Source organism: Lonchura striata, chromosome 7, assembly GCF_050655825.1.
Source record: "Lonchura striata isolate lonStrDom1 chromosome 7, ASM5065582v1, whole genome shotgun sequence".
In the NCBI taxonomy this organism is placed as follows: Eukaryota; Metazoa; Chordata; class Aves; order Passeriformes; family Estrildidae; genus Lonchura; species Lonchura striata.
Genome location: NC_140709.1, coordinates 20365757 through 20393632, shown reverse-complemented (window position 1 = coordinate 20393632; position 27876 = coordinate 20365757). Strand labels below are relative to the sequence as shown.

General features: G+C 37.3%; 1 protein-coding gene across 8 annotated transcripts; it reads right to left on the bottom strand.

The window, feature by feature from the left end:
* Positions 1 to 937: 937 nt before the first annotated feature.
* On the bottom strand, positions 938 to 27876 carry DYNC1I2 (dynein cytoplasmic 1 intermediate chain 2). 8 transcript variants are annotated; one of them, XM_085584430.1, is made up of 18 exons: positions 27515 to 27876; positions 27435 to 27461; positions 25842 to 25959; positions 24398 to 24512; positions 21059 to 21203; positions 16967 to 17026; positions 15650 to 15765; positions 8838 to 8927; positions 8453 to 8615; positions 8261 to 8360; positions 7635 to 7760; positions 6562 to 6708; positions 6132 to 6245; positions 5603 to 5736; positions 4461 to 4605; positions 3488 to 3628; positions 2349 to 2474; positions 938 to 1681 (listed from the first exon to the last, which is right to left on the bottom strand). In XM_085584430.1, exons 3-18 carry the CDS (start codon positions 25947 to 25949, stop codon positions 1568 to 1570), a joined length of 1944 nt encoding a protein of 647 aa, XP_085440556.1. In that variant the 5' UTR covers positions 25950 to 25959; positions 27435 to 27461; positions 27515 to 27876; the 3' UTR covers positions 938 to 1567. The 8 variants fall into 8 exon arrangements, with proteins under 8 accessions (XP_085440556.1, XP_085440558.1, XP_085440557.1 ...); XM_085584432.1 differs by lacking the exon at positions 27435 to 27461 and having other exon boundaries at positions 25842 to 25962; positions 27465 to 27876; XM_085584431.1 differs by lacking the exon at positions 27435 to 27461 and having other exon boundaries at positions 25842 to 25962; positions 27492 to 27876.

Sequence of the window (27876 nt, the reverse complement as noted above, 5' to 3'; positions counted from 1 at the left end):
GCAAAAGAAAGCATTACTATTGCTCTTTTGAAAATATGAGTGAGGGAAATGTGTTATTCAATGAAAAATAATTTCCAAAAGTCCCACAAGAACAACCAACCAAAAACCCAAGCACTCCCTCCCTTCAAAACCATCAAACCAAGAGAACTTCTGCTTGTTAAGAATTCATCTGCCCAAAGGTACAAACCATCTCATGATGTGCCTGTTCTTACACAGATGGCATAGCTCTCAGCTGAACAGAGCTGCTGTTGTAGGGCTGAGGAGAACACACAGGATCAATGTCTGCAACCCGAGCAGCATGGCTGTGTTGGTAAGGGAGGGGTGCACACTCCTGAAATGCTAACACCAATAGAAGTCTAAGCACATTTCAGTTCCAGACCCACCAAAAAACAAAACTTTCTGAAGACAGAAGCTGTTACTGCTGTGTCTCCACAAGCTGTTCATAATAACTGATTTAGTGCCTAATGAGTAAAACTCATGGTATTTAATAAAGAAAAAAAAAAACACCCCCAAATAAAAGCTCCTCTGCAACCCATCCTGATAGAAAACTTCATAATGTGCTAAGAAAGAAAAAGTAACCTTTAACAGAAATTACAACCATTCTGTTTCAAGCCATTAAGAAGTTTCAATAAAAATGTTAAAAACCAATAATAATAAAAATATTGAACTTAGTACAGAAAATCAGTAGCAAGTCTGTAGGTAACAGAATGAAAATCATAATGCTATAGAAATTAAGTTAAACTCTAGTCCCTTATCCTTTGCAAAAGAAAAATTTGCTAACAGGAGCCTTTTTGCTATTGGCCAATTGCCATTGCAGTAAGGGGTGGTTGAGGGTAGAAAACAACTCTGTGATGTGTGTAGTAAAACAAAAGGATCAGCTCCCAGAAACTTTAAACTACTGCAGGGACACAGATTAGAGGTCAGGGCAGCTGACAAGTGCTTGTATAGTATTTATTTATGAATCAGTCTATCTTTTAATGCACCAATTCAAACAAAAGGAAATTAGTATTAAATATGTATTTCATTAATTCAGGTCTGATTATCACATAAGTTTATAACTACAGACAATTTTTTATTCACATGTATTACCCACTACCAGAGTCGGAGGCTTATCTATATATAAACAGTGAAACTTGGAACATATGCATGCATATCACTAGTAATTTGAAAAGTTCAAAGTAAAGAATACTTCAGAGATTTACTACCTAATAAAGGTTAGTCTGTAATACAGAAAGTTTCAGGAGTAGAGCTTTTACTTTTCAGAAAGATACTGTTTCAGATTGAACTTTACAGAAGCCAGGTAGCAAATTTATACCAGGTTAGTGTTTCAGCAAAAGAAGATCCCTGCAAAGTCAAAGTTAACCGTATTAAAAGTTACACAAATCCAAGAATGTGCTTGTAATTTATATATAAAACAAAACAATGCAAGATCTGATTTTCAGTGATCTTAATGTATTTCCAAGTCCATTGCTGAATCCATGTATTCCTCCCCTGCTCTGTGATTAGAAGTGACACTCGAGGATTGTATCCAGTCACTCCGGGCGTGGCCCTGCGGCTGGCTGGAGCTCTATGCCGGGATGCGGGTCGCAGCCTCCTCCTCTGCGTCGGCTCTGTTGGCGTTGATCTCTGCCAGCGTTCGGCCGAAGCGAGCCCACTCGTCCCCGCGAGGCACGGCGATTTGCTGTGCACAGAGAGCGTTACTGAGACCTCCTGGTAAATAAAGCCCAGCTCATTCGGAACGGCACAGCACTTAAATAATGTTCAGAAGAGGTTCCTGATCCAGGTAAGCTTACCTTTATTCTAATGCAAGCATCAAAAGCTCTAACTAATAAAGAAGCAGAACTTGAGACTCCTGCACTGACGTATAAAATGATATTATAAGCTTGTGCTATGTATCTCCACCTGAGACACTGCCTTTAAAGGGAATACCAATGCCATATCCTCATCGCAGCAGTTAGTCATGTACTACTGCAGTACACATACTTGAAAGAGCAACTGCTTTCCCTGTAAGAACAAAATCAAGGCTGCTCCATGGCAAATTTTTTGTTTGGTACTTCTCAAGCTAGGATCAGAATTCACATGTGCCACAGTTACATAGAAGATAACATTTCTGTTAAAAGAACATTGATTCTTATTTCACCAGCCTTACAATAATGCTTTTTGACTGGATGACAGCATGCTAAAAAGTTATCCTAGAACACCTTAAATAAAACACTACTAGGAATGTTAATTCAAAAATACAAATTAAACCTGATTATTCTTCTTCTAATGACAGGACAAAAAAAGATGAAAGGCAAGTTGCTAAATAAAGAAACTCAAGTTTTTTGCACAATGCATGGCATACATACCTCTCCGACGTCATAGATAACTATTTGTCCCTCTGAATCACCTACAGCAATCTCTCTCCCCGAATGCGTCCATCTCACGCGGTTCAGAGCAGGATTGCCCTCCACAGTGATGCTTGCAGTGGGCACCTGCACCAGTTTGAAACACATTGCTAAAAATGCATCAGGTATCCATAAGGTAGAGATAACAACACACCTAGGCTGTCCGTGCTGCATCAAAAGAAGTGCCCAACACTTCTACTGGTGCATGGTATGCAGATCAAAGACACTGCTCACAATACAAAGAGCTCAGTGGCCGTAAGAGATCACCATTGACGTGACCAAAACAACACACCTGTCCCTTGGCCAAAGTACAAACATCTGCTATCAAAAGACACATCTGCACTCTTCTTGTGGGACAGGAGGCACAGATACATTTTCAGGCAGTGACAAGGCACCCTGGGAACTCAGGAAGATTATGACAGAGGGCAGGGATGAAATCAGCTGTTTTGGCAGGTCAAACCCTATCCAAAAGGCTAGATAGAATAGGTAATTCCAATTTAAAGCCACAGGCTGGCATCTGGCTATAACTTTCTTCTACATGAAGTTTTCAGATCGTGAAATACAAGTACTAAGTATCTGTCAGGTTTCTCCTCTACCTCCAGCAAATCTTGGAAAAGGTTTCAACTATAATGAAGTTTATAACCCACACCACCAGAAAAGCAAACATTCGATTCACTATGTTAGAAACAAAGGGCACTTTCACTGCAGTATTGCTGTGGCAATAGGAACAGCGCTGGTGGGTGGTAACAGGTTTGTTCACACTGTTAAGCTGTAGGCTGACAAGGCCTCAGGGTGGGAGGTCTATAGTCACTTTCAGAACATGGATCAGTGTTACATCAACAGATGTTTTGCTCTCTTGCTAAAGGTAAAACAATTTTATTACTGCTGTTATTCATTAAGAGGAGTCATTTGTAACCCTGTAATCAAACAATGCTATCTATCTACTAGACAGAAACTATTGGAACTACAGAATATTTAAATAACAAAAAAAAACCAAGCTATGGTAAAAAAACCCCACAAACTATGATAAATACCCAACTTTTTTTTTAAGAGTACAAACAATTTTCCAGCTGCATTTAAAAGTTAACCTGACTTCTCACCTCAGTATCATTGTTGAGATTCCACAGGTCAAGCCTGCCCATCCCATCCACACAGGCAAACAAGGCAGGGTGAGTTGGAGACCACATCACATCATAAACATAATCTGAATTGTCTTCAAAGGAGTAGAGAGGTTTGTTATTCTGAAAAAAAAAGCAAAGATAACAATGAGATACCCAAACCCTAGATTTCAAAATTATAAAACTAACAGGTAAAGCAAAATACAAAACTTCAAACACTATTACCAGCAATAAGTAAAAAGTTATTTGCATTTTGACTTGCTTTAAAAAAATGCCACTGCAAAAATCAGCTACAACCTAATGCTTTTTATTATTAAAGGTATGCTTTCCAAAGCATGCAGCTTTGGTAAATTTTGCTGGCTGCTACTATAAAACAATCAATAGCAAGCCAATTGTAACTTGTAACTTTAATGCTTTAAGAATCTTGCAAATCAAGCCAATAATAATTCAGTGACTATTACTCAGATTTTAACTCTGCTTCCTCTGCTTTGCATTCCTCAGGGCATTAAACTAACAGAGAAAGAAGCAATTTTGGCAATGGATATGACAGATATTTGTGAGCCTCATCAAGTTTAATTGACATTAGTTTTGGTGCTGTCCCTTTTTCCTCCAGAAAATTGTAGCAAAACATTTGCCTTATGAATATATAAGGTAATTGACTTTATAACATGATTTACATTTGATTACATTGTAATTACATTGTTGATAACAAAGGGCAAAAGGTTGAAAAGAATGGATCAGAAATACACAAAGGATGTACAAGCTGAAAGCGAAGTTTTATGCTGTTAATCTTAGTTCTGCTCATCAGCTGTCTCCTCGTTGCAGGACTGCAGCTAAGAACCTCAGAACTTCACTCAATACGACTTCAGGTTCGTGAACTTCCTTAAGTAGCTTACATTATAGCACCACCTTGTGTCAAGGGCTATGAAGAAAACCACTGAACTATCTAAGTTACCTTCGTTGTCCAAAGCTTTACTGTCCAGTCAAAAGAAGAGGTGACAAAAAGATGTGAGAAGTCTACAGGTCCAACTGCTGCATGGCAGTTGATACCTGTGATTGGTCCCTGGTGTCCTTCAAACATCTCACTGATTCCAGCTTTGCTGTTTCAGAATATACAACCAAGGTTAATTGATTTGGAAACCAAACATCTGCAGACAGAGATAGCACTGAAATGCAATTTAAATACAGCCACAAGAAGATTTTGCTGCCTTATATGTATGTTACCTCACTGCAAAAGGCTTCACCATGGCAGGATCACAGAAGACCAGGCTTGAAAACAGACCTTAAGTTCAACACATATTTTCATTAACTGTAAGTACCGAAATACATCCTAAGGACAGGAGACTCATTCAGGTACCAGTCCACACATTTATCAGTCCACTATGCTGTCCTCCAAGCAGTGGCTACAACTTCAATTCATATAAAGAATAAAATCCAGTCTCACAAATAAGCACTGAACTCCCATTAAATTAAGAGAAGTTGCATATACTTTAAGGGCTCAAGGTTCAGACATAAACCAATAACAATATATCCCTAACAGCCTCCTATCAGGGGTGATGAAAAAGGAGGGAAACAGATGGGAAGGATGTTACACAAAAGTGATACAATTTTGGGTATTTTGGAACCAAAAAAAGCTGTGCAGCAAGGTGATGTGTATTTCAGATGAAACCTGGACACTCAACTGTATTTAAGAAAGCAATTGATAAGATACAGTCAGACAATTTCAAACCAGATTGAACAGCAGGAGAACAGCTAGCCAATTTAAGATTTGTGCGTGATGTTACTGTACAATTATCTACAAAACTGGTAAGAAGTTCGGAATGTTCTGCTACAATTCAAATGAATAAAACCACAGTGACCTATGCTGTCCTCATCAACACAAACAACTCATAACACCAATTCAATATTCCAACCATTTCTGGTTTTAATGAAGCTCTTACTCAGGAAAAAGAGCACTGGAATTCAGACAGAGATACTCTGAACTCCTTCAGTGCAAAGGAGAAAGCATGAACTTAAAAAATTTTGAGTGTAAAGCATGCAGGAACTCATCCTTTCAACTATTTTTATTTTCTTTGAAGAATTAAGGTTTGTATTCACCTGCCATGACGGCATGCAGTGTACACTGAGCCTTCTTCACTGCCAACAACAAAGTTGTTGACATCTCCAATAGGGAAAGACATGCAGGTAACAGCCACAGCCTTGGACTGTTTGTGAACCAGCTCCATGCTATCCTGTAGTGAAAATATCAGTAACTTACTTTAAGAAGAAGAAGTTTGAAGAAATATTAACACCTAAAAAATCTTTTCAATTTCACAATAGAAGGCTTTTCTTTTTATTTTACTTGGATAGATTGGGCAGGAATAAGGAAGGTTTCTTACTACATCTGTGCTCACCACTAACACAAGTACAACAAAACTATACAAAAGAAACAACAGAAAATACTTGATTCCACAGGTGGGTAAATATTTTATCAAATATCAAGCTACCTGCGTTGGGAAAATGTTGATTAATGTTTATTAGATCAACTGAATTTTTAATAAAACATTAATCTAGAATAAACACTACATATATATATATATATATATATATATATATATATATGTATATTTATCAAAAGTTTTCTTACCTGTGGTTGGGAAAGCATATCCAAACTCCAAGAGCATATTTTCCCATCAGTTGAGATACTAATCAAATTATGAGCATTCTGGGTCCCAACAACATTTACACAGTACACTGGGTGCTAAGAAACAAAATATTACCAGAAAATAATTTAGAAGTAATAACCAGTTCTGTTGTAATTATTGTACAGTAAAATATACGATTTCACCATTTAACAAAGCACAAAAGATCAATCCCAATCAAAAGTACAAATGATACTCCCCTGATAAAACTGATACTTATTTTTTCTGATTATTTATGAATAGCCTGGTTCCTACACGTCAAAATATGGACACAAACATTTAAGCATTGCCAATCAAGTGCACTGGAATTTCCTAGACATTAAACACATCTCAACAGGGCACAGTCCTTGAAGACATTTCCTTGCAGACTCCTACCGTGTGAGCAGCAGCTGAAAGTGGTGTTCTCTGCACTGGGGTTCTCTTATTGCTGCGATTATCCCACAGCACTATCTGGCCCGAGTATGTGCCACCAACCACCAGATTGGGATGAAATTTTGCAAATGTAGCTGACATCACTGCAGACTGAAAGGAAGAAAAACAAACAAAATACATGAATACATTCAGTGACACTATGTCTAAAACTAAAGGAAATGAGGCCAAATAGCAGAATAACTTCTTTGCCTAAAATTATTCAGTACATTACTTCACATCCTTTTTACTTAAGGATTTGCCCACCCTTTGTAACCCCTCAACAGTCTTTTTGTTTCAATTTATAATTATAAAATGAAGTTTTCCTCCTCTTTTCTTTCACATGCACATATCTGTATTCCTCCTAGCATAGTTTATCAGCAAAGGAAGTAACACACAAGATTTTAATAATGTTTTGCCACATTCTACAGTCATTACTTCTTAGAGAATGGAGAAATACATTTTGATATAACAGAGTTACTTTTGCAATCTGGGCTTTGACAGTAATGTAACAATGAGGTTAAATTTTGATTCAACTGTGTAATTTTCCAAAATGATAGGAAAAACGTGGATATCTTGGGCTTGGCATAATGGAAGAGATTTGCATGTTTTTATCTTTCAGAAAACTACTAGAAAACCTCCACCTGCCTTCTTCTTGATGCATATGTTTCTAGTTTTCATCCTTGTTCCATTTCCTCAGGCTGTTTTCATTTTATTCAGTAAACTAAGCTGTAGTATACAATCCCACTCAAGCCCCTTAAATACAAACCTTTGTGGTTCAACCATTACACAAGAAAGTTTTCCTGTTTTTTAAACAAAAAAAGAAAAGGAATTCTCAAACAAGACTGAATTCTGAATGATGTCAGAAATTCTGGAGCAGAATAATATTTCTCAGCTGAAGTCTCTAGCTATTAACAAATGCTGGAAAATAAATGTGACTAAGTTAATGCCAGCCCAATGAAATTATTATATTGACAAACACAAGGAAGGTACTTGTCCATCTTCATCGACATAAAATCTCTCCCGAGACAAAATCATACCTGGCAGTGAAAGACATATTCTGGGGTAGTTTTCTTGTACTTCATATTCCATACAAGGGCCACCCCATCAGGCTCGTGAGGTGCATCCTCATTGTTGTTGTAAGAGGCTACAAGTAATTCTGGATACTGCACGGTAAGTGAAAAAGACTCAAAGTAAGCAAGATGACTGGCTGATGGTCCAGATAATCCTAGAATCTTTGTTTTCTTTTGCCAAAGTAGGGTTAAAAAACCACCTTGCATTATAAAGGCGTGAAAAATTGTCAGTTAAAACTGCAATTGTTGCTAATTTAGTTCAGAAACCAGCATTAACATACATATTAGTCTTGTTCTCTCATCATAACTTTCTTTTAACTCTAAAACCCATTACTTTTTAGTGAACTTTCTTTTTAGTGAAGCTGAATTACCTCTACAAAGCAGTCCATAAACCAAAACCAACTTTCTTCATAATATGAACCTTTTGCTACCTTTCACAAAAGATTAACAGCTCTACTTTTTGCAAACCATGGAGCACCTACGGAACACATTTAGAAATACGGACTGTATCAACTCTGCTTTTATGGGAATTAAATGCACAGAACCACAACAATTTACGAAGTCGACTGTTTACGTTAAGCATTATTTTTTACCTGAGATGACCAATCCAGACAACTGACAACACGATGCTTTGACCAACGTTCATCAAAAAACTGCCTATTTAAGGACAGTTTTGCTCCTGCTTGAATCTCTCTATAAAGACAAATAGGAGATACTAATCTTAGATCACTTTTTCCATGAAAAGTATTGGAAAGTCACAGAAAAGTATTTAACATTCACACTACCCTTCTTTGTCCTCTAAGTCTCTTCCACTGTAGTCAAAGAAAATGTTGATTTGCTCAGAAAGGGCTCTTTCAACAATCCTTGTGGAGTGGTCAAAAAAACTTAAAAATTCTTCAGAATGCAAAATTTGTTGCTTTTCCTCCTCTGTGAGTTCATGAGGGGCAGCTGAAAAAAATTATACAGACATTTTCTGGACTGCACACTTTCAGCAACTATTTTCAAGGAAGAAAACCAGTATTTACCATGATTATTAATAATTCTTGCATTTTATGTTTTGCTGAGCAGTATTTAACAACAAAATTAATTTTAAATTAATAGAACAAAAAGTTTTAAAATGTATTGATGACTTTCTTTACAGCACTCAGAATGTCTTGAGATTAACTGTACCTTCTTCCTCCTCCTCTTTTTTTAATGTTTTTTCTTCTTCAGGTTCAACTAATGGTTTTGGTGCAACCACGTCATCTTCCTCCTCCTCATCTAAGGAGAAACATTATGGTGAGACAATCAGTGTTTCTAAAGGGGAACATTCTGTATGAATCTCAAATAAGCTGATGTAAATGGTATCATGTAGCTTAAAATGGTTGCATTTGTAAAACACAGTCCCAAGGATAACATTATCACAAACCAAAATGTCATTAGAACACTGTCTCCACCTGGGTATCAGTTGCAGTGCGTTATGTAGTTGATAAACTGAAATAAGAAAGCAGGAAATTGTAAAGAATCCAAAGTGGAAATCTGTCGTACAGGCATTTACGATTCCACACAGAACCATGCGGTGGATGCACGTTCTGTGTAACACACTGACACATTAATGCTGCGGAATAACGAAAAATCAAATGTCTAAAATAGTCTACAGAGCAGCTGCTTACTTATGATCTGAAAGCATCAGTCTAATGGGTCTGCACATGGCATGAAGATGGCTCACATTAGCTTTCAGGTTGCTATTCTGAGAGGCAAATTTTGCTAAAGATAATAGCGGAGAGATTACATTTTTTCTGTCATTCTAGATGCAAGTCTCATTATCTGTATCATGTTTGGCAATGAAAACTTTACAGGAAAATGTGTTTTTCCTAATTGCAATGAATAACATAAAATGTTAATGTTCAAGAATACTGAAAAGGCTTACATCACTTTCTGTATTTATACATTTTATTATTTGAATACTGTAAACCAGAAAATACCTTTAAATAACTTAGAATTGTGGGATATGCTGGCTCTTCTTCATTCACTTTCTAGAACAAGCTTCTGAAAAGACTTGTTTTTGTTGGTTAAACAGCTACGTCATCTGCTTGTAAGGGAATGGCAGTAGGAAACTGCTGCATGCCTCATCACAAGTAATGAGACAGTATTCAACAGGGACTAGGCTTGTTTGTTGCAGCCATCTTCCTGACCCATTTCAAAGTTATCTAACAAAAAGTAAAGAAAAACCAAAATCCACATGCATGCACACAAAAAGAGTAAAAAAAAAAAAAGGGGTGGTCAAGGGATGGGAACCAGCTGCCAAGCCATGGTCCCAGCAGCCAGGCCAGCTGACTAGATAGCAACAACCAGATGGTACTGCAAGGATTGTCTCTCTGCTATGAGGTGGCAATGGGATGGCACAACATTTTTCTGACTGACTGCTTCCAATCATGTCTTTCCCCAATGGCAAGCCTGGGCAATTACCAGCACTCCAGGAGGTCTACAGACAAGCCTTTACCCTGCAAACAAAATACAGCTTGTAGGCCATACCAGCTGCCAAACCACACACATAGTGATAGGTTTAAAGAGGTCTGAAAATCTTTCTAACTCCATAGTATAGGCAATAAAAATATAACTGTACCTGCAGGAAAGAAAGCTTTAAATGACACTGTATAATGCACACAATAATACAAACTCCAACTTAATCAAAATGATAATGACGTATGCCAATCCTACATTACTTGAAATTGAGCGATTTTTATGTTCTGACAAGTTTACAGAACTAGGATAAATGGCATGAATGATTTCAATATATGCTCATACTTTTGAACCAAATGGTGAAGGTTAAAATCTTTCCTTTCAAGGGCCTCAATCAGCCACAAAGGAAAACAGTAATCACTGTCTTTTCAGCCAGCCCAACCGCATTTGTCAGCCCTTTCTCCGTCAATGCAGCCAGAGCAATCAACCTGCCAAACATTCAGAATGGAAAAACAATCTGAAAATACAGGGTATAATGCACCTGCCAGCGAAAATGGCCATTTCAAGAAAAGCTAGTGATCTCAGTGACCCTGCTGAGGAGGCGGTGGTGCAAAGGGGAAAGAACCCGTAAAAGAATTCTTAGTGATCTCCACTCTCTTGCACATTGACACTTCCTTACAAAGCATGCCAATTACAGCTTTTGTGCTACTTAAAAAAAATGAAAGCTTTTTTGGGCAAAATAATCACAGAAAGAAACAGAAAGACACTGCTCCTTTTTCGATGGATTCGCATGCACAGTGGACTCATAATGTGAAAACTTGTGGCCATTTTAAAGAAGGGAATTCTTAATGTCAAATAACTACAGGTGTGAACAATGATTAATTAAAAAATGCAATATGAGTTAATGCACATGACTTTTGAGAACAACACACACAGGATCATGTATTCAAATTATGGCCACTTGGATAAAAATCCCCCTTTTTTTTGCCCTGCCAATCAATCTTGCAGAATTAAATGATGCCTTCGAATTTAGAAATTTGGTTTTGGGTCACCCTGTATACATTATTCTAGCTTTGAAAGTCCCAAATTAGAAATTTCAGCCCAACCCCCCATTAGTCATACTACGCTGATTCTAAGTACCATTTTCAGTGACAGGAGTCAAATTCTTGTCAAATGTAGATGGTCAACCCCTTAGTGCTATATGACCTTCTAATCTACATATTTTATTCAAAAGATCATATAGCTGATTGCTCCTGCCTTTTAATGTTTGAAACATAAATGGCATATATTATACAGAGCTCTAAATTCCTTCACAGTACTTTCACTGCATACAGCCAGCTGATACTACTGCATTTAAATGCAGGATACAGCATTTATTTTAATATTCTCAAAGTATCAGTCTTGAAACTGAACATGTCATCTCAACAATTTATCTGTAACTGCATAAATCTAAAACCTTCTCTCTAAAGAAGAGTCACATGCAAGCTTTCTTATTAAGAGATTTGGAGAAAAAAAAAACCCAGAATTTAAAAAAATCCCCACAGGTACAAGTTCTTGACCTCATTATCCAAAACTAGAATACTTTCTATTCCAAACCCAGGAAGCTTTCTCACACTTCACAAAAAAAAGGCGCCATTAAGGTGCTGGACTAAAAAAATGAGGTAAGAAATGTTTGTTTCGATTATGTTCCTATCTCTCCTTCATCTTGAATTTATTTAATAGCAGGCCAGATGCCAGAATTTGCAAGGAATTAGCATAACAATAATACACTACCCATAAAACACTGAAACACTGGACATACTATTTCTGAAAAAGTTCCAGTCTAGTAAGTCAAGAACCCATGATACTATTGTGCACTGCATTTATCTCAAGTCAGCTACCTAAATTTGAAACCTTAAGGGCACTCCGTAACTGCATCCACCTTATTCATTATTGACTATATCTACTGGCATTTTAAGCCACTTCAACTGTCAGTGTACCAAATATGATTTCAGATTTAAAAAAGGTTGCAAAGACTTGGAAAAGTCACAGGGACAGGAAATGGGACTCTATGTCACATCAACATATCGATGAATATTCATTATAATATGCAAAGGAAAAAGGAATTAACTTCATGTTGTTTTTGACAGGCATTCAGGGGATCTAAGGTTACAAACTGAGCAGTAAGTAGCTGCTGTTTTTATGCAATCTTTAATAGCAACAAATGTCTTGTCAGTGAATGCTAAAAACAGATTTAATGAACCACTGAATTTTTACTTTGAGTTAACATCAAAATTGTGATGTATTTTGGCAAGACAGAAAGAAAAGCAGTGCTGTAAATTAGGCTGCACCTAGCAATAACACTGTAGAGTGTAGTTGCAGTTGTCTGAGTAATCTGTTGCTGCAGAGTAGGTTAATCAAAGTTAAATCACCTGTGAAATGGGTGGCTTTTGTTAAGTCGAATGTCTTCACATCAAGTTCTCCTATCTGTATTTCTGTACATTTAAGGTATGTATTAGATAATATAGAATCACAGAATATTCTGAGTTGGAAGGGACCCATAAGGATCATACATGAATATACAATGGTCCGTTTTTTATTTGAAAAATATTAAAATGTATGAATCCTGCATTCACTCTACCAGCATCCAAGAAGCAAATCCTATACATCATATTTTTATTACTCTGCTTAACATTTTAATTCTGTGTCCTGGAGATGTTAGCAGACAATTATTCCTTAAAGAGTGGAGTTAATGCAATGATACTGTCTGCAGCCGTGATTGCACATGCACAGTATTGTACAGCAGCACTAAGCAGCAAGTACCCAGTTAGTCCTGGAAAGCCTTGTGACAGCTGAACAAAATCATATTTCCTTATACACCCATCTTTCTTTGGATTAACCGATTTCTAGGAGAGATCCCAATTTTATTGTTTTATAATATATAAGAATCAATTTTCCTACGGCAGTTTCTCAAATACTTTGAGGGCATAATAAATCAACACATTAATACTGCAATAAAATAATGGAAGTTGTGAGAATTGTTAGAACACTAAATGCCTTCATCTCTTAAGGAAGGTGCTACATTTCAAAATTAATTGAACTGTTATGTGAATCCGAAACAGGCATTTACAAATGCCTAGTTTTCTTTGAGGACATGAAGTCTCTCCTATTTAACTCACTTAGTATGTGTTGCCACAAATATTTTCAGAACAACTACGAATGGTTTTAATCTAAAACTAATCTACTTCTACTTCCTACAGCCAGGCAGACTGGCAGTAGTTTGAATGTTTCTTAATTTAGCTTACAATGTAACTACATAACCACTTGTAGCACACAGAACTGGAACAAAGAGAACTATGCAGTTTGGTGTTTTGCTGTGGGTTTGTTGGTTTTATTTTATGTGCTGTCCTCCCCCACCAAATCAGGTGTTTGCACAAGTGGACCTAAACAAGCAGAGCATATCTAATAAAAAACTGCTTTTTTTTTTCCTTTTTCTAAAGCAGAGCTCCAACAGCGCTTTAAAATCTCAAAATATTTTATGAAGGGTCCAGTTCATTTCACTTTATAAGAAGCTGTGAAAACTGAGCTAACCTAGCTCTGATGGAACTTTCTGCTGGATAAGGGAGCTACTGCAGGTCTGCGTTTTGTTGCAAGCTCTACTTTCAAGTGTACTTCGTCAGGTTATTTTTGTTTACAGTGTATGCACCCAGATAAGCACAACTCAGACTGTGAGAAGAAGTAAGGACCAGCAAGATAATTTACAGAATTTAAATTTATCTAATTGTACCCTGTAAAGTCAGCATATTGCTTTTGTCAAGGCAGGCAGCAGAACTCTTCAAGTACCTAAACTGACCTAAGTCTTCAGATTCCATGTAACTGACAGAGGGGAGGAAAAAAGACCCGAGGGATTAGAGAAAGGAAATGTTGAAGGCATGGGGAAAATGAAAGCAGGAAAACCCCAAACACCTACCTGTGCAGGGATACAGATAAAATGAAGAATAGGAAAGAAACACAATTAAACACAGTTAAACAAACAAGATATTTTGCTGTAAAACTACACACAAGCTACATCAACTAATACTTTCATTTGCAGATAAATTCAAGTGTTTCAGCATTGAAAAGCAAATCTGCTAGCCAACCATATTTTCTTCAGAATTTTTTTTTTTTTTTGAAAAGCAAACAAGTAATGAAAGAAAGCCTGTGTTCAATTGTTGAAAACAGAAACTGCATAAGCTATAAATAGATTAGTTCCTTTTAAAACTCAAAGTACAAGCTTCAGGTAATAAAATTTAAATTTTTAAGAGTAGGGGGGGTTAAGTCCTAAGTTTGTTGTAGGATACACAGCCTTCAAGTAAATTCATAGAAGGTTAGGGGTTGGAAGATGATCTTTAAAGATGACCTAGTTCCAACTCCCATCCCATGGGCAAGGATACCTTCCACTAGATCAGACTGCTCAAAGCCCCATCCACCCTGGCCTTGAACACATGCAGGGATGGGGCAACCACAGCTTTTCTGGGCAACCTGTTCCAGTGCCTCACCACCCACAAAGCAAAGAATTTCCTCCTGATATGTAATCTAATCTCTTCCAGTTTAAAGCCATTGCCCCTTGTCCAGTCACAACATGCCCCTGGGTAAGGTCCCTCTCCAGAGCTGGATGCAGCACTCCAGGAGCCGAAGAGAGAGGCAGGATCACCTCCCCTTGACCTGCTGGCCATGCTGCTGAGGATGCAGCCCAGGATATGTTTGGCTTTCTTTTGGGCCACTTCTTGAGCTTGTCCAGGTCCCTCTGGGTGCCATCCCATCCTTCAGGCATGTTAACTATCCCACCCAGCTTGGTGTCACCTGCAGGTGTGCTGAGGGTGCACTCCATCCTTCTGTCAGCGATGAAGACAATAAATAACACTGGTCCAATATGGACACCACTTGTCACTGATGTACACCAGGACTCTGAGCTGTTGACCTCTGGATGCAGCCATTCAACCAATTCCTTATCCTAACAGTCCACCCATCAAATCCATCTCTGTCCAATTTAGAGAGAAGGATGCTGGGGGGGATCATGTCAAAGGCCTTAGAGAAATCCTAACAGATGTTATACACTTCCCTTGTCTACTGATGTAGTCACTCCATTGTAGAAGGCCACTAGGTTGCTCAGGCAGGAGTTGCCCTTGTTAAAGCCATGCCAGCTGCCTCAAATCACCTCCCTGTCCTCCATGTGCCAAGTTATGTGTGAATTCTTAAACATCATAAATGCAAAATATATCCCATTTATTTATCTGATGTCAGCTAATTAAGCAACTCTGTGTTTCCTCTGAACATATACTACGAGTGTGAAAGTACCACATATTAGTAGCAACAGCGATGTTAAAAGACATGCAGAATGACAGTAACAGTTAAGCAAAACCTACAAAAATTTAGTAATAGAAGTCATATAAATTATCTCACATACCAACCTTAATTTACCTTATTATGTTTCTAGATCACAAGTGCTAGTTCTAACTCAGCCAGTCATCATTATTATATTAAAGGAAACAAAAAATAATAGTAATAAATAAACCATTCACCTTCCTTGGGCTGAGTCATGACAGGTGTTTGCGTCTCCTTTGTGTAGGTAACAATTTCTCGTGGAGGAAAGTCAACTTGTGTAATTTTGGCCATTCCAAGTTTAACAGGTCCACGTCTAAATAAAATTATTTTAGAAATAAGAAAAAATAACTTAATTTTATTATTTCACATTTTGCTTAGAGTAACACCCAAGTCATTATGTCACAGCATTGCTTAACCAAACTTAAATCCAATGGAAACTTTGAACAAGTCACACGATTATGACTACTATTTTATCATTATTATTTAAAATCAGCAACTATTTATACATCAATAAAAATGAAGTATGACAAAATGGAAGATGTGCACATATAAATATCTGAACATTAGGATATAATTTAAAATTTTTGCTCTTTGTGCTTGACCAGAATACTGCCACATATATGATACATCTGTATTATCAGGGGTACAGATCTACTCACAAGTCATGCTTGTACAGCAAGAGTTCTAGGATTATAAAGCTTGAAAACCAGCTTAGTTATACAAAAGGAAAAAGTATTTCCTAGTCTTTTAATTTTGCTGCTCTTTTTTGTCCACCTCTAAGATACTATCTAGAATGCAGAACTGCCAGGCTGACCTGGAACTCACACTGACAAATAATTTATCCATAATACATTATTTCAGAGCACAATACTGAGAACCTCTGAGCTTTCTGACTTTAACAAAGGTAGATATAGCACATAATATATTCCAAAACCTGCACAATATTAAATCAGGCATTGTAGCCTTCTGTAAAACCTAACTGCAGTATGTACTGTAATAATACTGCAATGATCCATCAATTTACCTATATCAGATTTAGTTTTATTATCCACTCCTATCCCAAGATAAAAGCAGAAGAGTAACTCCTTTTGTAAGGTTTTAGTGTGCAGAACCATAATTCTTAGCACACAATACAGGTTTTAGTTAGTGCTTATAATGAACTACAGCTTTTGTAAACATATTTGTAAGAAAATATTGGGAGTTGCTCTGTTTTTAAACACAGTCACGCTAACCTTTTTATTTTAAATAAATTACTTCTTAAAGTTTATATTCTATCAAAGAGATACTCAAAGAAAACAAAACTTGCGTTTATTACAAAACAGCATCTAATGTATATTAAATGATATAAAAATTTCCCATTGTAAGCAAACCACACTCAGTGTTGGGACAGTGAATTTCTATTATTTACAAAACAGTTTCTTAATAACAACAACTACAAGTCTTAAAGGAAAAAACGCTCATACTAATTATCCATAAGCACATGAAAGAGGGAATATAAGAAATCTATGCAATACCCCAGATCGGAATCAGAGTGGAGCTGAAGAACTGATGGATCAGTATCCCAATGCAGCGTCCTGGTACCCCAGGTTGAACAATCATGCAGCATTAGCAAAAAAGGCCAGAGATTAGTGAAGCAAATATACACTATGAAATTCTAGAGTTACAGCAAGCTTATAGTTATTTCATTGTTCACAAGAAATAAGGCAATGCAACATCAGTTAAGGGAAATTCAGCAAACATTCAGTGTAATAACACATGCAGTAAATACAAAAGTTAAGAAGCAAACAGAATTCAGAGCTATTAGCAAAGAATTAAATTATTTTAAAGGTTGAAAATTAAAGGTCCACAAACAAAAGTTGCCTTAACAAAAGGCAAATAAAAGTATTTTAAATACTGATAAGAACCACTAAAAACTTGAAATTCCTTTTAATATATGTTCAAATTTGTTCAAGTAATATGAAGACAGATTTGTTAACATAACGTAAACTTGCCCAGAGCAGTAAATATGTGGAGGAAAATGTCATATTGGTAAAGGAAATTAATCAACACATAAGCCTGTTGGTAGTGGGGCAATAAAGGCATTTCCACTGGGATAAAGAACTGCTAGAGTTTCCAAGATGTGACATTGCAGTAATTATGGGTTAAGCACTGCCTTGGGCTTGTAAGTGTCATCTGAGTTAGAGCCAACTCCATCTAAGACACTTAAAATCTCTTATAAGTTGTCGGCTTTATATTAATAATATGTTTCAAAGTCATATGGAACAACAAACAGAATGGATCCATTTCAAGTTGTACTAGAAGAAATAGCAAGGCAGAAATCAATATTCCCTCTACCTTCATTTCTAGCCTTCATCCCTCCTTCAGAAATTTTCATGTAGTCTACCTGCTACCAGGCTTAGGCAGAATTTTAGAAACACACTTGTAAGAGATTGTCAGAAAAAACCCATGCAGGTTAATCTGCTATTCTCATATGTTATCTGCATTTTTTAAAATAATGCTTCTGAATAAAAAAATAAAGAATATGCAATCTTTTACTGTGATAAGACAATAAAAGACAATTTTATGTTTTCATCCCATACACGGTAATTTTCTATAAACTAGGTGCAGAATTCCTAAAGTTCAAGTTGATCTGGAAAATAGGTATGCAATGCCATAAAAGCTCATAAATATGGGTGTGCCATGCGCTACCTTGTTCTAGTGGAAAGTTTGCATTAGGACTATTAATTATAATTTAATTAGAAATTACAAATCCAACATCTTCATATATAGCCAGTCAACAGCATCCACAGCAATAGCTTAACACCCAAATCTCCAAAACCTTTTCATATCTTTTGTGCATTAGAGAACACATCATTTTAGCCTAAAGTTAATTACTTTGAGCGTGATTATTTGTTAGATCTCTGCTATCTTTCATGACCAAAGAGATATAAGCTTAAGGGTTTAATTTGGTCCCTGAGACTTGAAGCTGGGTATTGCTTATGTTGTTCAACCATCAGCAAAACCAAACCACCATCCCAACCTTCATGTTGCAAAGAATACCTTAGCTTCAGATACAGATGCTGCATCACCACAGTCAAATATTTTCCCAACTTTTTCAATCGTGTTTGAGAGGAACTTGGTGAAAAGGCTGTAAACATAAAATGCTCCAACTTCTGCATCTGTTTAAGATCAAGCCCTTAATGAGGTAGCTTTCCTGCTTTCAAAGCATTATTTTCATTTCTAAAAGCTGTTTCAGTGGGACCAGGGACAGTCCTTTAAAATAGTTGAAGCTAACAAGTAGTAGAGGAAATACAGTTAAATATTTCTCAGAGATATTATTTTAAAATAAAGGTAACATTCTAAGATAAATTTCACCTATTATGTATGTACCAAAATGATTGAAAATAGTGGTTTTGTTTTCCAGTTTGTTTTGCTTTCAGTCAAATGAATCTATCTACAAGCTCCAGTGAACAAATCTCCCATTCTTCCATATATGTCCAGATTTCTCTGTATTCAGGCACTTTCCTAACAATTTCTATATGTCTAAAAATATTTCTGTTTTTAAACTAATTCTATGAAGCATCCACCAGCTTAAAAGTAAACCACCTGTTTTCTTTTTAAGTGCAGGACTTGCACTCATGACTGAGGAAAAAAAAGAGAAAGAACCAGGATCAAACTAGGAAACAAAACTTTACTAATGAAAATAAAGCAAGACAGATGGAAGTAACATCAGGAGCACAGTCTGAACACTGCTCTACTACTCACTGAAAGTTACTGACAAGATTCAGCATCACCAAGGAGGCTTCATAATATATCTCATATTGGTAAGAGTCACCTATGAAATGCCACGTGTAACACCAAAGGGTATCATACAGTTCAACTTTCGTGTTCCAAATGTATGAACTTGTACTAATAAACCAAAATGTAGACACCCATTTAATGGGGGAATGGAAGAATCCACTGGTGGGAGAAAAAGCAAAGGGACTCCAACAGCGACTCCATAATGCCTTCAATTTAGTTGTATATTCATACCTCCATGCCTTCAAGATCACAATCCTGAGACAGATGTAGTTTTAAAGTCTGAAAATGCATGAAGCTTTTGAGACTCAGGATATAGGTTTTCTCAAGGCTTCATAAGAAAATGCATGCATACAACATCGCATTGCTATGTTTGAGAACACACATAGTGCAAGTGCATGGATGAGGTGGAAATAAATGCAGTACACAACGTGGCATTCCATTCCAGATATGTGGTCTATGCATACAGGTTCATACTGAATTTAAATTAGGTGTGAATGGAAATAAAGTATTTTCTTTTAAAAAGTCATCATCAAATATTTCTTGATTTTTTTCTTCTAGTGAACATAAATACATATATAAATATATTTTAAAAGCCAATTTAATAAGCAATAAACAACAATTTAAAATACTTAAAATTTGCTTGCCACTCAATTAAGGAACAATTATATTGGTTAATTAACATAACAGGCAAACAAGATCATACCTGAGCACTCTTTAACAAAATGTCTGGGTTCACATCTGCTGTCTGATGTAGTCTCCATTTTAACTTAACTATTTCTACTTAGAGATGGGCACCATGTAACCTTTGTTCAAGTCATTAGTCTCTTAAATATTTTCAGATTAAGATGAATTATGGTTATTCATGCATAATCTATATGCATGCAAGATGTTACTGCAGTCTTTTTAGAAGATGTTTCAAAGCAGTCTAAACTTTGACTCCTTCTCCAAAACAACTACTCATACAACAACACTAACTGATAACTGCTGCAGTTACTCTGCTTTAAGTAAACTTCATTCACAATGTATACTAACTAAATTTAAAGTACAAAAACTTCACTTGCTGAGAATGTCTTACCATTATTAATAGGCAGCTATTGCTCTTCTTTGCAGACTGTGCATGGGCAACAGTAGAAATACCCTTTGGAAGTGGCGTTTTCCTGCCTTACCACCCCTATATCACCACTGGAAATATTTAACAGAAATATTTATCTGACTCTTCTTTAGAGCAGCAGGTCTCAAACCATCACACTCAAAGAAATGGTCAAATATAACAAGTACTGGCACTGAAAAAAGACCAAAACAACAGTGGCTGTACTAAGATGGAGTTATGTTTTGACAAAATAAAAGATTGCAAGTGCTGTAATTGTGCTACATAGATGAAGTAAAATAATGAGAAATATGGTTCTGAGTAAGGGAAAAATAAAATCAGAAGTAATGCAAAGTTTGTAGACAGTACCTTTTATTACATCAACTAGGTATGGGAAAAAGCAAATAGCCTATCATCCATACCCACCCTCCTTTAGAAAAAGCTGGGAAGAGCTCAGAAGTTAAACTTTTTGAGTTTGCTATTGTCCCAAGACACTCATTTTACTTCAAATTTGCAAGTTTAAACAACTCCACATTAATGCTGGCGACTTCAAATCACGGAGTATAGTTGCATTTCAAATTTTAAAGTGAAGTATTTCTGCAAAACAGTCGTTTTTGACAGATCCAACACTATAACCTCATATTATTATAATCAAATAATTAACCTTGATTTCTTCTAAAGCTTAATTATTCAGAACACAAGTATTGAGCAAAGGAACACGACAAGGCAAGTGACATACCTCGATCCAACAGCACCATCCCCGGAGTCCTGGCTCCCAGCCTCGCTTGGCGTACTCACGGATTTGGAAGACGGAGAGGTAGGAGGAGGGACTAAATAGTGAAACAGACAGGTATCCGCTGTTACTACTCGCAGAGGTTGCACAGCTTAGGATGTTTGCAAATCAATTAAAAATGAAGTATTAAAAAAAAAAGTGATGGCAAACAAAAAATACATGGATGAAAATGAACAGTAGAAAGAGAGGGGAAAAGACAATGTTAACAATTCATGCTGGATTTTCATGCAATTGTTTGGCATTTATGCATCTGGAGCATACAAAAAGACATGGAGGGGAAGACATTTAAGAGAAAATGAATTGAAAAAAATATTTTTAAACTGAACTTTTGGCAAATGATGACACTGATTTTCAAAGGGTAATTTCCACTGACTCTTGTTGCTTAAACATCGAAAAGATAGTAGTTAATACAGCTCTAACATTAGTCTTTCTTAAAGATTAGACAATGAATGATTAGACTGGCAATGTTATTTCAAAATATATAATCAAACTGTGGACCAAAAAAGTGACTGCATCATACAGTATCCTGTTATTTTTGCTCTAGTTTGAATCAAATCAACATAAATCTTGTGTATTACAAAGTTTCTAGTATTAGGTCTTGAAAATAACTTTTTGTTTTTACTTAACAATACCACTGTATTTAAACTTCTAAGTGTCGGTTCATTTCCTGCTACTAGATGAAGACTACACTTACCATTTGAAAAGTAACATGTTTTCTGGAAGTAAAATACAGTGAATGATATCATGCAATCTGATACAAATACAAAGCTACTTTGGTATTTCCTTCAACGTTTCTTCTTAGAAATTGCAATTTTTTAATGAAACTTTGGAAGAATCAAGAATCAACAAGAATCAAGGCATGTTTTGAAGGTCCTTATATGCTTTGTTTTTCAGCAATATGTAAAGGATTCACTGCTTAGCAACCCTTAAAAAACCCTTTAATCAACTGAACACATATGATTTAAACTGCTGCCTACTCTGTCAGCGGCTAAGCATGGGAGAACTCTGAATTTAGGTCTGCAAGATTTCTACTGAATTTTTAGAAATCACAAGTATATTGTGAATTCTAAAGAATTTTCTACCTAATTTCAAAACAGAGACATGGTTCTGATAGGCAAAAATTGTCCCTTAATTTTACCAAAGTAACAGGGAATTCTTCAATTTATTAAAATTCCTCCTAGGGGAGAGACTTATTTTCTTGAGTTGTATTTAATGAAATCATACATACAGACATTTAGACTTTATACTTATATAACTGGGGGCATGTAAGAATATATCTATCCTTCAACTGATCCTCGCCAGGTACTGGTTAATGCGCAGCAGAGGAGCTGCGGCAGGCCTGTGCTTTGCCAGCTGAGCATTTTCAGGACGCGGCGAGGTCGCGGCCCCAGCGCTGGAGCTGCAGCGCTCTCTTGTGGGGAAGGCGATTCCCGGGAAACCTTGCCCAAAACCGAGGCGAGTCCCGCTGGAAGACCAACAGTCTTACGAAAAGACCTGATGGAAATTCACCTACCCCAGAGGATTAAACTATAAAAGCTTTTTGAAAATAATTGCGGTTCGCTAACTTAAGGTTTCTTATGTAGTAGATATGGTAGATATCAAAACATACTAACACTGATATCCCGTAACAGAGCTCTCTCTCTCTCTCTAGCAGTTAACAGCACAGAAATTGCCTTAGGAATTAACAACTTTCTAGGAAAGAATCTGATGTCAAGCAACCCCCCTTCACTGACAGTGTGAGCACCAGCTACCTCAGCTGCACATCCATCAGCTCAGCCACGAGCCAGCACCAGCTCAAGCACACAATCACTGTAGGTGCTGCACCCCGTCAGCAGAGGAGCTTGAGCCTTAGGCATGCCAACTGCAGGCAGCAAGTAGGACATTTTAACTTGATTAAGGATCCATGTCAGACCTGGTCATCTCGAAAGGAGACAGAATGAATTCCCTGTGTACACTGAAGAAGGGTGTGATTAAGTGGCAGCTCAGTGGAATTAAATACAACATGCAGGGTGTTGCCTCACTCTTGCATGTTAGCACCTCTGAGTTTTTCATGAACACCTACTCTAAGCATACACATTAACTTGCTTTGAGGACTGGCTATTCTGTGGCTGTCAGATTCTCTGCCAGATGTGAAAAAAACAACCACCACATACATTCCTAGAAAAATTTCATCAACTGCCTTAGCACAGTATCATGCAATGGAAATGTTCAACTGTTAGTCTAGCAAAGAAAATCTGTACCAGGTCAAAAATGATTTCTTAAACAGCTGCACATTGGTGGTAACACAGCCAAATAGAGTTTCTCAACTATCAAAACAATTTGAATTACCAAAAATGACTGCTGGGGCTGTTGGAATCTGAGCAGCTGTAACACTGCTCACTTTTGAACACTTGAGGATTACACATAAGCAATTAAGAAAATATAATCCCAGTTATATCTGTAAGAAATTATTACTATTTTATTTACAAACCCAGTTGAATAGAGCCCCAAGAAGCCTAACTGATAAGCTTTAAAGCCCCTGGATTTCAGAGTTGGAGACAAAAGGCAGAGTTGCATTATCATATTCCTTGCTTTCATCTTCCATAGGGATGTGCCTAAGTAAAGGCAAAAAGCAAGAGCCAATATGCTAACACATCCAAGAGTTGCACAGACACCAGTCATTACCCTTAGAAGCTAATTTTTATACTTAAGTGTTGCTATTGCTCCATCAAAGTCAGTCAGGTATTTGAGATAAGAAAAACTAGGGTGCAAAAGATACAGAAAAGAAAGAAGCCAACTCCATACAAAAATATCAGCATTAAAATTTGTCATTGTGGAAAAGAGTAAGGAAAAAAAATACAGGAGAATAATGAATATGAAAACTAGAAGGGAAACACAAAATACATACATGATATTTTAACTAATATATTTCAAATAATCCATTAAGTGTAAATGGTGTTATAAAATAATGTTATGTAATATGTACTGAAGCACATAATTTGACATTTATAAGAGATCATGAAGGACAAAAGAGTGTAAAACCCAGACATGTATAACCTCTGAAGTGGCCAGATAATTATTATGTTAGTTATATAAAAACCTCAATCCTAAAAAAACCAAAAAAACAAACAAAAAAAAAAAACAAAAAACCAAAAAAAAGAGAATCAAACAAACAAAAAAAACCAAAACAAAAAAACCCCAACAAAACCCAACACAAAGCCCCAAAAAACCACTTCACCCAAAAGAAAAAAAGACTAAACGAAAATCTCCCAAACATTTATTTCAAACAAATAGTAACATTCCTACCAACAGGAGACTCAGGTGTCAGCCCCATGCTCTGAAGCAATGCTTCCGCTTCTCTTCTCTTCTTTTCAAGATCAGATTCTTCTTGTACTGGAAGAACTTCCTTCTTCTGGTCAGTCTAAAAATTATTTAATAATTAGTTACAGCCTTTTACCTTTAATTTATTTTGAGACCCCACAGGGTTTTTGTAATACTGAAACCCATCAAGTATATTAGATATTAAATTTCAGTAATTCTGATGGTTCTTTTTTGTAGATAAAGTAAACAGACAGGAATAACAATGTTCCAAAGCTTTGATATTGTCTTTAAAATACATATATAGACCTGCAAAAAGTGTCTGCGCATTTGCCAAAATGACTAACTTAATAAGATTAAGAGTGCTTTTTTTTACACTAATCCTAAACACTGTAAAGTGCAAATAATGACAAAAACATCCTCTACCTGGGTGTAAAAGTATTTTAGAGATAATCATGTGGTTCCTATTTTGAAATTACAGTAACTGTGTCAAAGAAAAATAGTTTTATTTGTGTTTTCTGCTAGATATAAAAAAATGCACCCCCACCCTATTTAATTTATAAATAGTGCAAGTTCTATTGCAAAAGATGCCGAACACTCTGCATCTTTCTACTCTTAGTTAGCTTTTTAAAAAAGCAATTCTGGCATATACTGCTACAAGGTCATTAGGACATAATTTGAGCTATTTCTTTCTCCTCTTTGTCTGAATCATGTAGTTGGCAGCTGCCCAGTCTACAGTCATATGCTGATTTAGAACACCAACTAGATCATAACCAAAACACAGAGAAGTAATGAATAGTACACAAAACATGCCAGTAAAAGTTTCTTCTATGAGATACAATTTGCATTCAGGAGAAACACTAATCTATCACTGATTATCACATACTTGAGCAGCAAGAAATCCAGAAGACTTTAAACAAATTAAGTGTAACACACAAGCACCATACACATCCTGAGTGTTGCTCTGATTTTAAAATTCAGCCTATAGATAGGTCAAAGAGCAGAAGAACATAGCACATTCATTGTACAATGATAATATTGACAGTCATATAATTCCTATAGACATTCTCAGAACCATACTTCAGAAATGAATTATTTCAATAGCACCTATCACAACTCATTGAGCAGAGCTTTTATGCAATAGATCAGAGTGATTTGATTAATGATGTCATATGCACAGAGAAAGTTCTAGAAATCTAGTGTAAGATACTGATTTTTAGTATTTTTTTAAAATCCAGCTTATCATACAAACAGTTGAAAACAGTAGGTGTTTCTATTATTAGAAAATGGAAGTGCTACATTTATATTAGCACCAACCATTAAACTGACACTCCCTGAACAGGACACAGAAAATAATTGATAGATTATGTGAACCTATGCTTAAATTTTGGGCAAGTTACATATGCAAATCAATGAGAAAATTACGTCTTACTTCTTTCTTCTTTCTTTCTTCCTCCTTTCTCTTCTTCTCCTCTCTGATTTGAGCTAATCGTTGCTTCTTGCGCTCCAACTCCGCCTTCAGCTCACTTTTGTCAGACATGGCTGAAACACTGATCAACAGAAATCATGTCACTGTTTGGCTTTTGTTTTGTTTGGGTGTTTGTTTTTTGGTTTGCTTTTCTTTTTTCTTATATTTTTTTTACATAGCATCTTTTCCTTCCAGAAGCTACCTGCAAAGAAATTACCCCAGCTTACCAAACCAGCTCACCAGAAGCCTGAGTCAACAATAATTGAAAAAACCCACATTCCTATTTCTATTCTCCTTTCACTGAACACATTCTCAACACTAAAGTGATTGATTTAAAACAAACAGAGCCATGATATGATGACAGCATCCATTTCTAAGGTAGATTTGATACTCTTTAAAGGAACTACTTTGAAAAAAACCTTAGGCACTGAAGGTGTGAGTATTTAATCTCGCCATAAGATTTTTGCAGCTACAAAACTACCTGCAAGACTGAAAACAGCAAGAAATTCAGCAAGACAATATTTCTCTTTCATTTTTCACTTCAACAGCTAAATACTGGCATGCTCTAACTTAACAGTATGTAAGTTATATATCCTTCTACAGACCATTATATGATTCAAAGTAAAGATTTATTAAGACATTTAGTAGGATTACTACAAATGATAAGGCAACGTAAGTACAAGTCAAAGAAAACTGCAAAACACATGCATTATAACTTTTTTTCCAATAAACTGGTGGATCATTTAAAGACAATAATGCTACAAAAAGTTTTGCTATGTCACTAACTCAAATACAAACATGACAGTCAACAACAAAAGGTGGAAACTGTAAGTTTAGAACTTCACAAAGATTTAGAACACAGGTAAGAAAAACTGAGTGAAAGGGCTAGGTGAAGAACTTAATTTTACTGTTTTTAAGCAAAGTCAAGCCAGCAAAGAAAATGGACAGGTGGTCCTACAACAAATGTGACAACTATAAATGCTTTTACAGTACGTTTGACAATAAGGATACAAGATTAAGCATTAGTAATGTGTTGGGATGCAAAATGTTGCAATCCTCCTAAGTCTAACCCCCCATCTTAATAATATGTATACCGGAGTCAATGTGTGTATGCCTTCATTTAGTCTGTTAGCACTAAAATGCTAATAACTAAATAACCTAAAGCCAGCATTTTCAAACGGCATTCCCGTGTCCCTTTAAAGCGGCACCAGGAACGCGCGTTGTCACACCACGGACGGCCGCCCCTCCAGCGCCGGCCCGGGGAGGCGAAGCAGCGCAAACCGCGCGAACCCGAGGGCAGCGGAGCCACCCATCCCGCCCAGAGATGGCCGCCAGAACCAAAGTCCCCCCAAATCCCACAGCAGCCGTCCGGGCAGAGCGCCCGGCAGCGCGGGCCGGCCGCGCCCGGAGCGGGCAGGCTTCGGCCGCTCCCGCTCAGCCGGCCCCGGCCCCGCCCGGCTGCCGCAGCCCCCGCTGCACGGGCCGAGGCCGGAGCAAGGCGCGCTCCCACCGGGCGGCCCCGGCAGCCGCGCTGTCCGAGGCTCGGTCCCCGCGCACCTGTCCGCGGCTCGGTCCCCCGGTCTCCTGTCCGCGGCTCGGTCCCCCGGTCTCCTGTCCGCGGCTCGGTCCCCGCGCACCTGTCCGCGGCTCGGTCCCCGCACTCCGGTCCGCCGCGGCTCCCCGCCCTCGGCCCGCGCCCCTTCCGCCGCTACACAAAGACGCGACAGCTGGCTAGGCGGCTGCCGACGGCAGACGCCGAGGGTCAAACCAGCTCCGAAGGCGTTGCGGAATGCGCGGAAATCTATGGGAACTGCAGAAGGACACTCAGGTCTGTGCAGTAAACACCCAATGCCCCACTCGTCCCCCCGTCAGGGCTGGCAATCTGAAAGGAATTAACACGGGGAACGAGCGCGAAGAGATGCGGGAAAGGGGCGGCTTTCGACGCCCAGGGCCACACCCCCCGCTGGACGCTGGCTGGTGAAGCCGCTTGGAGAACAAC

Bases quoted from the DNA above. Each gene is read 5' to 3' on its own strand.
- DYNC1I2 (XM_085584432.1), bottom strand. From the start codon at position 25,949: ATGTCTGACAAAAGTGAGCTGAAGGCGGAGTTGGAGCGCAAGAAGCAA. The intron at 24,513-25,841 runs GTAAGACGTAAT...AATAATTTTTAG, and splicing joins AAGAAAGAAAGAAGAAAGAA to ACTGACCAGAAGAAGGAAGT. The intron at 1,682-2,348 runs GTATGTATGCCA...CTCTGTGCACAG, and splicing joins TTATCTATGACGTCGGAGAG to CAAATCGCCGTGCCTCGCGG.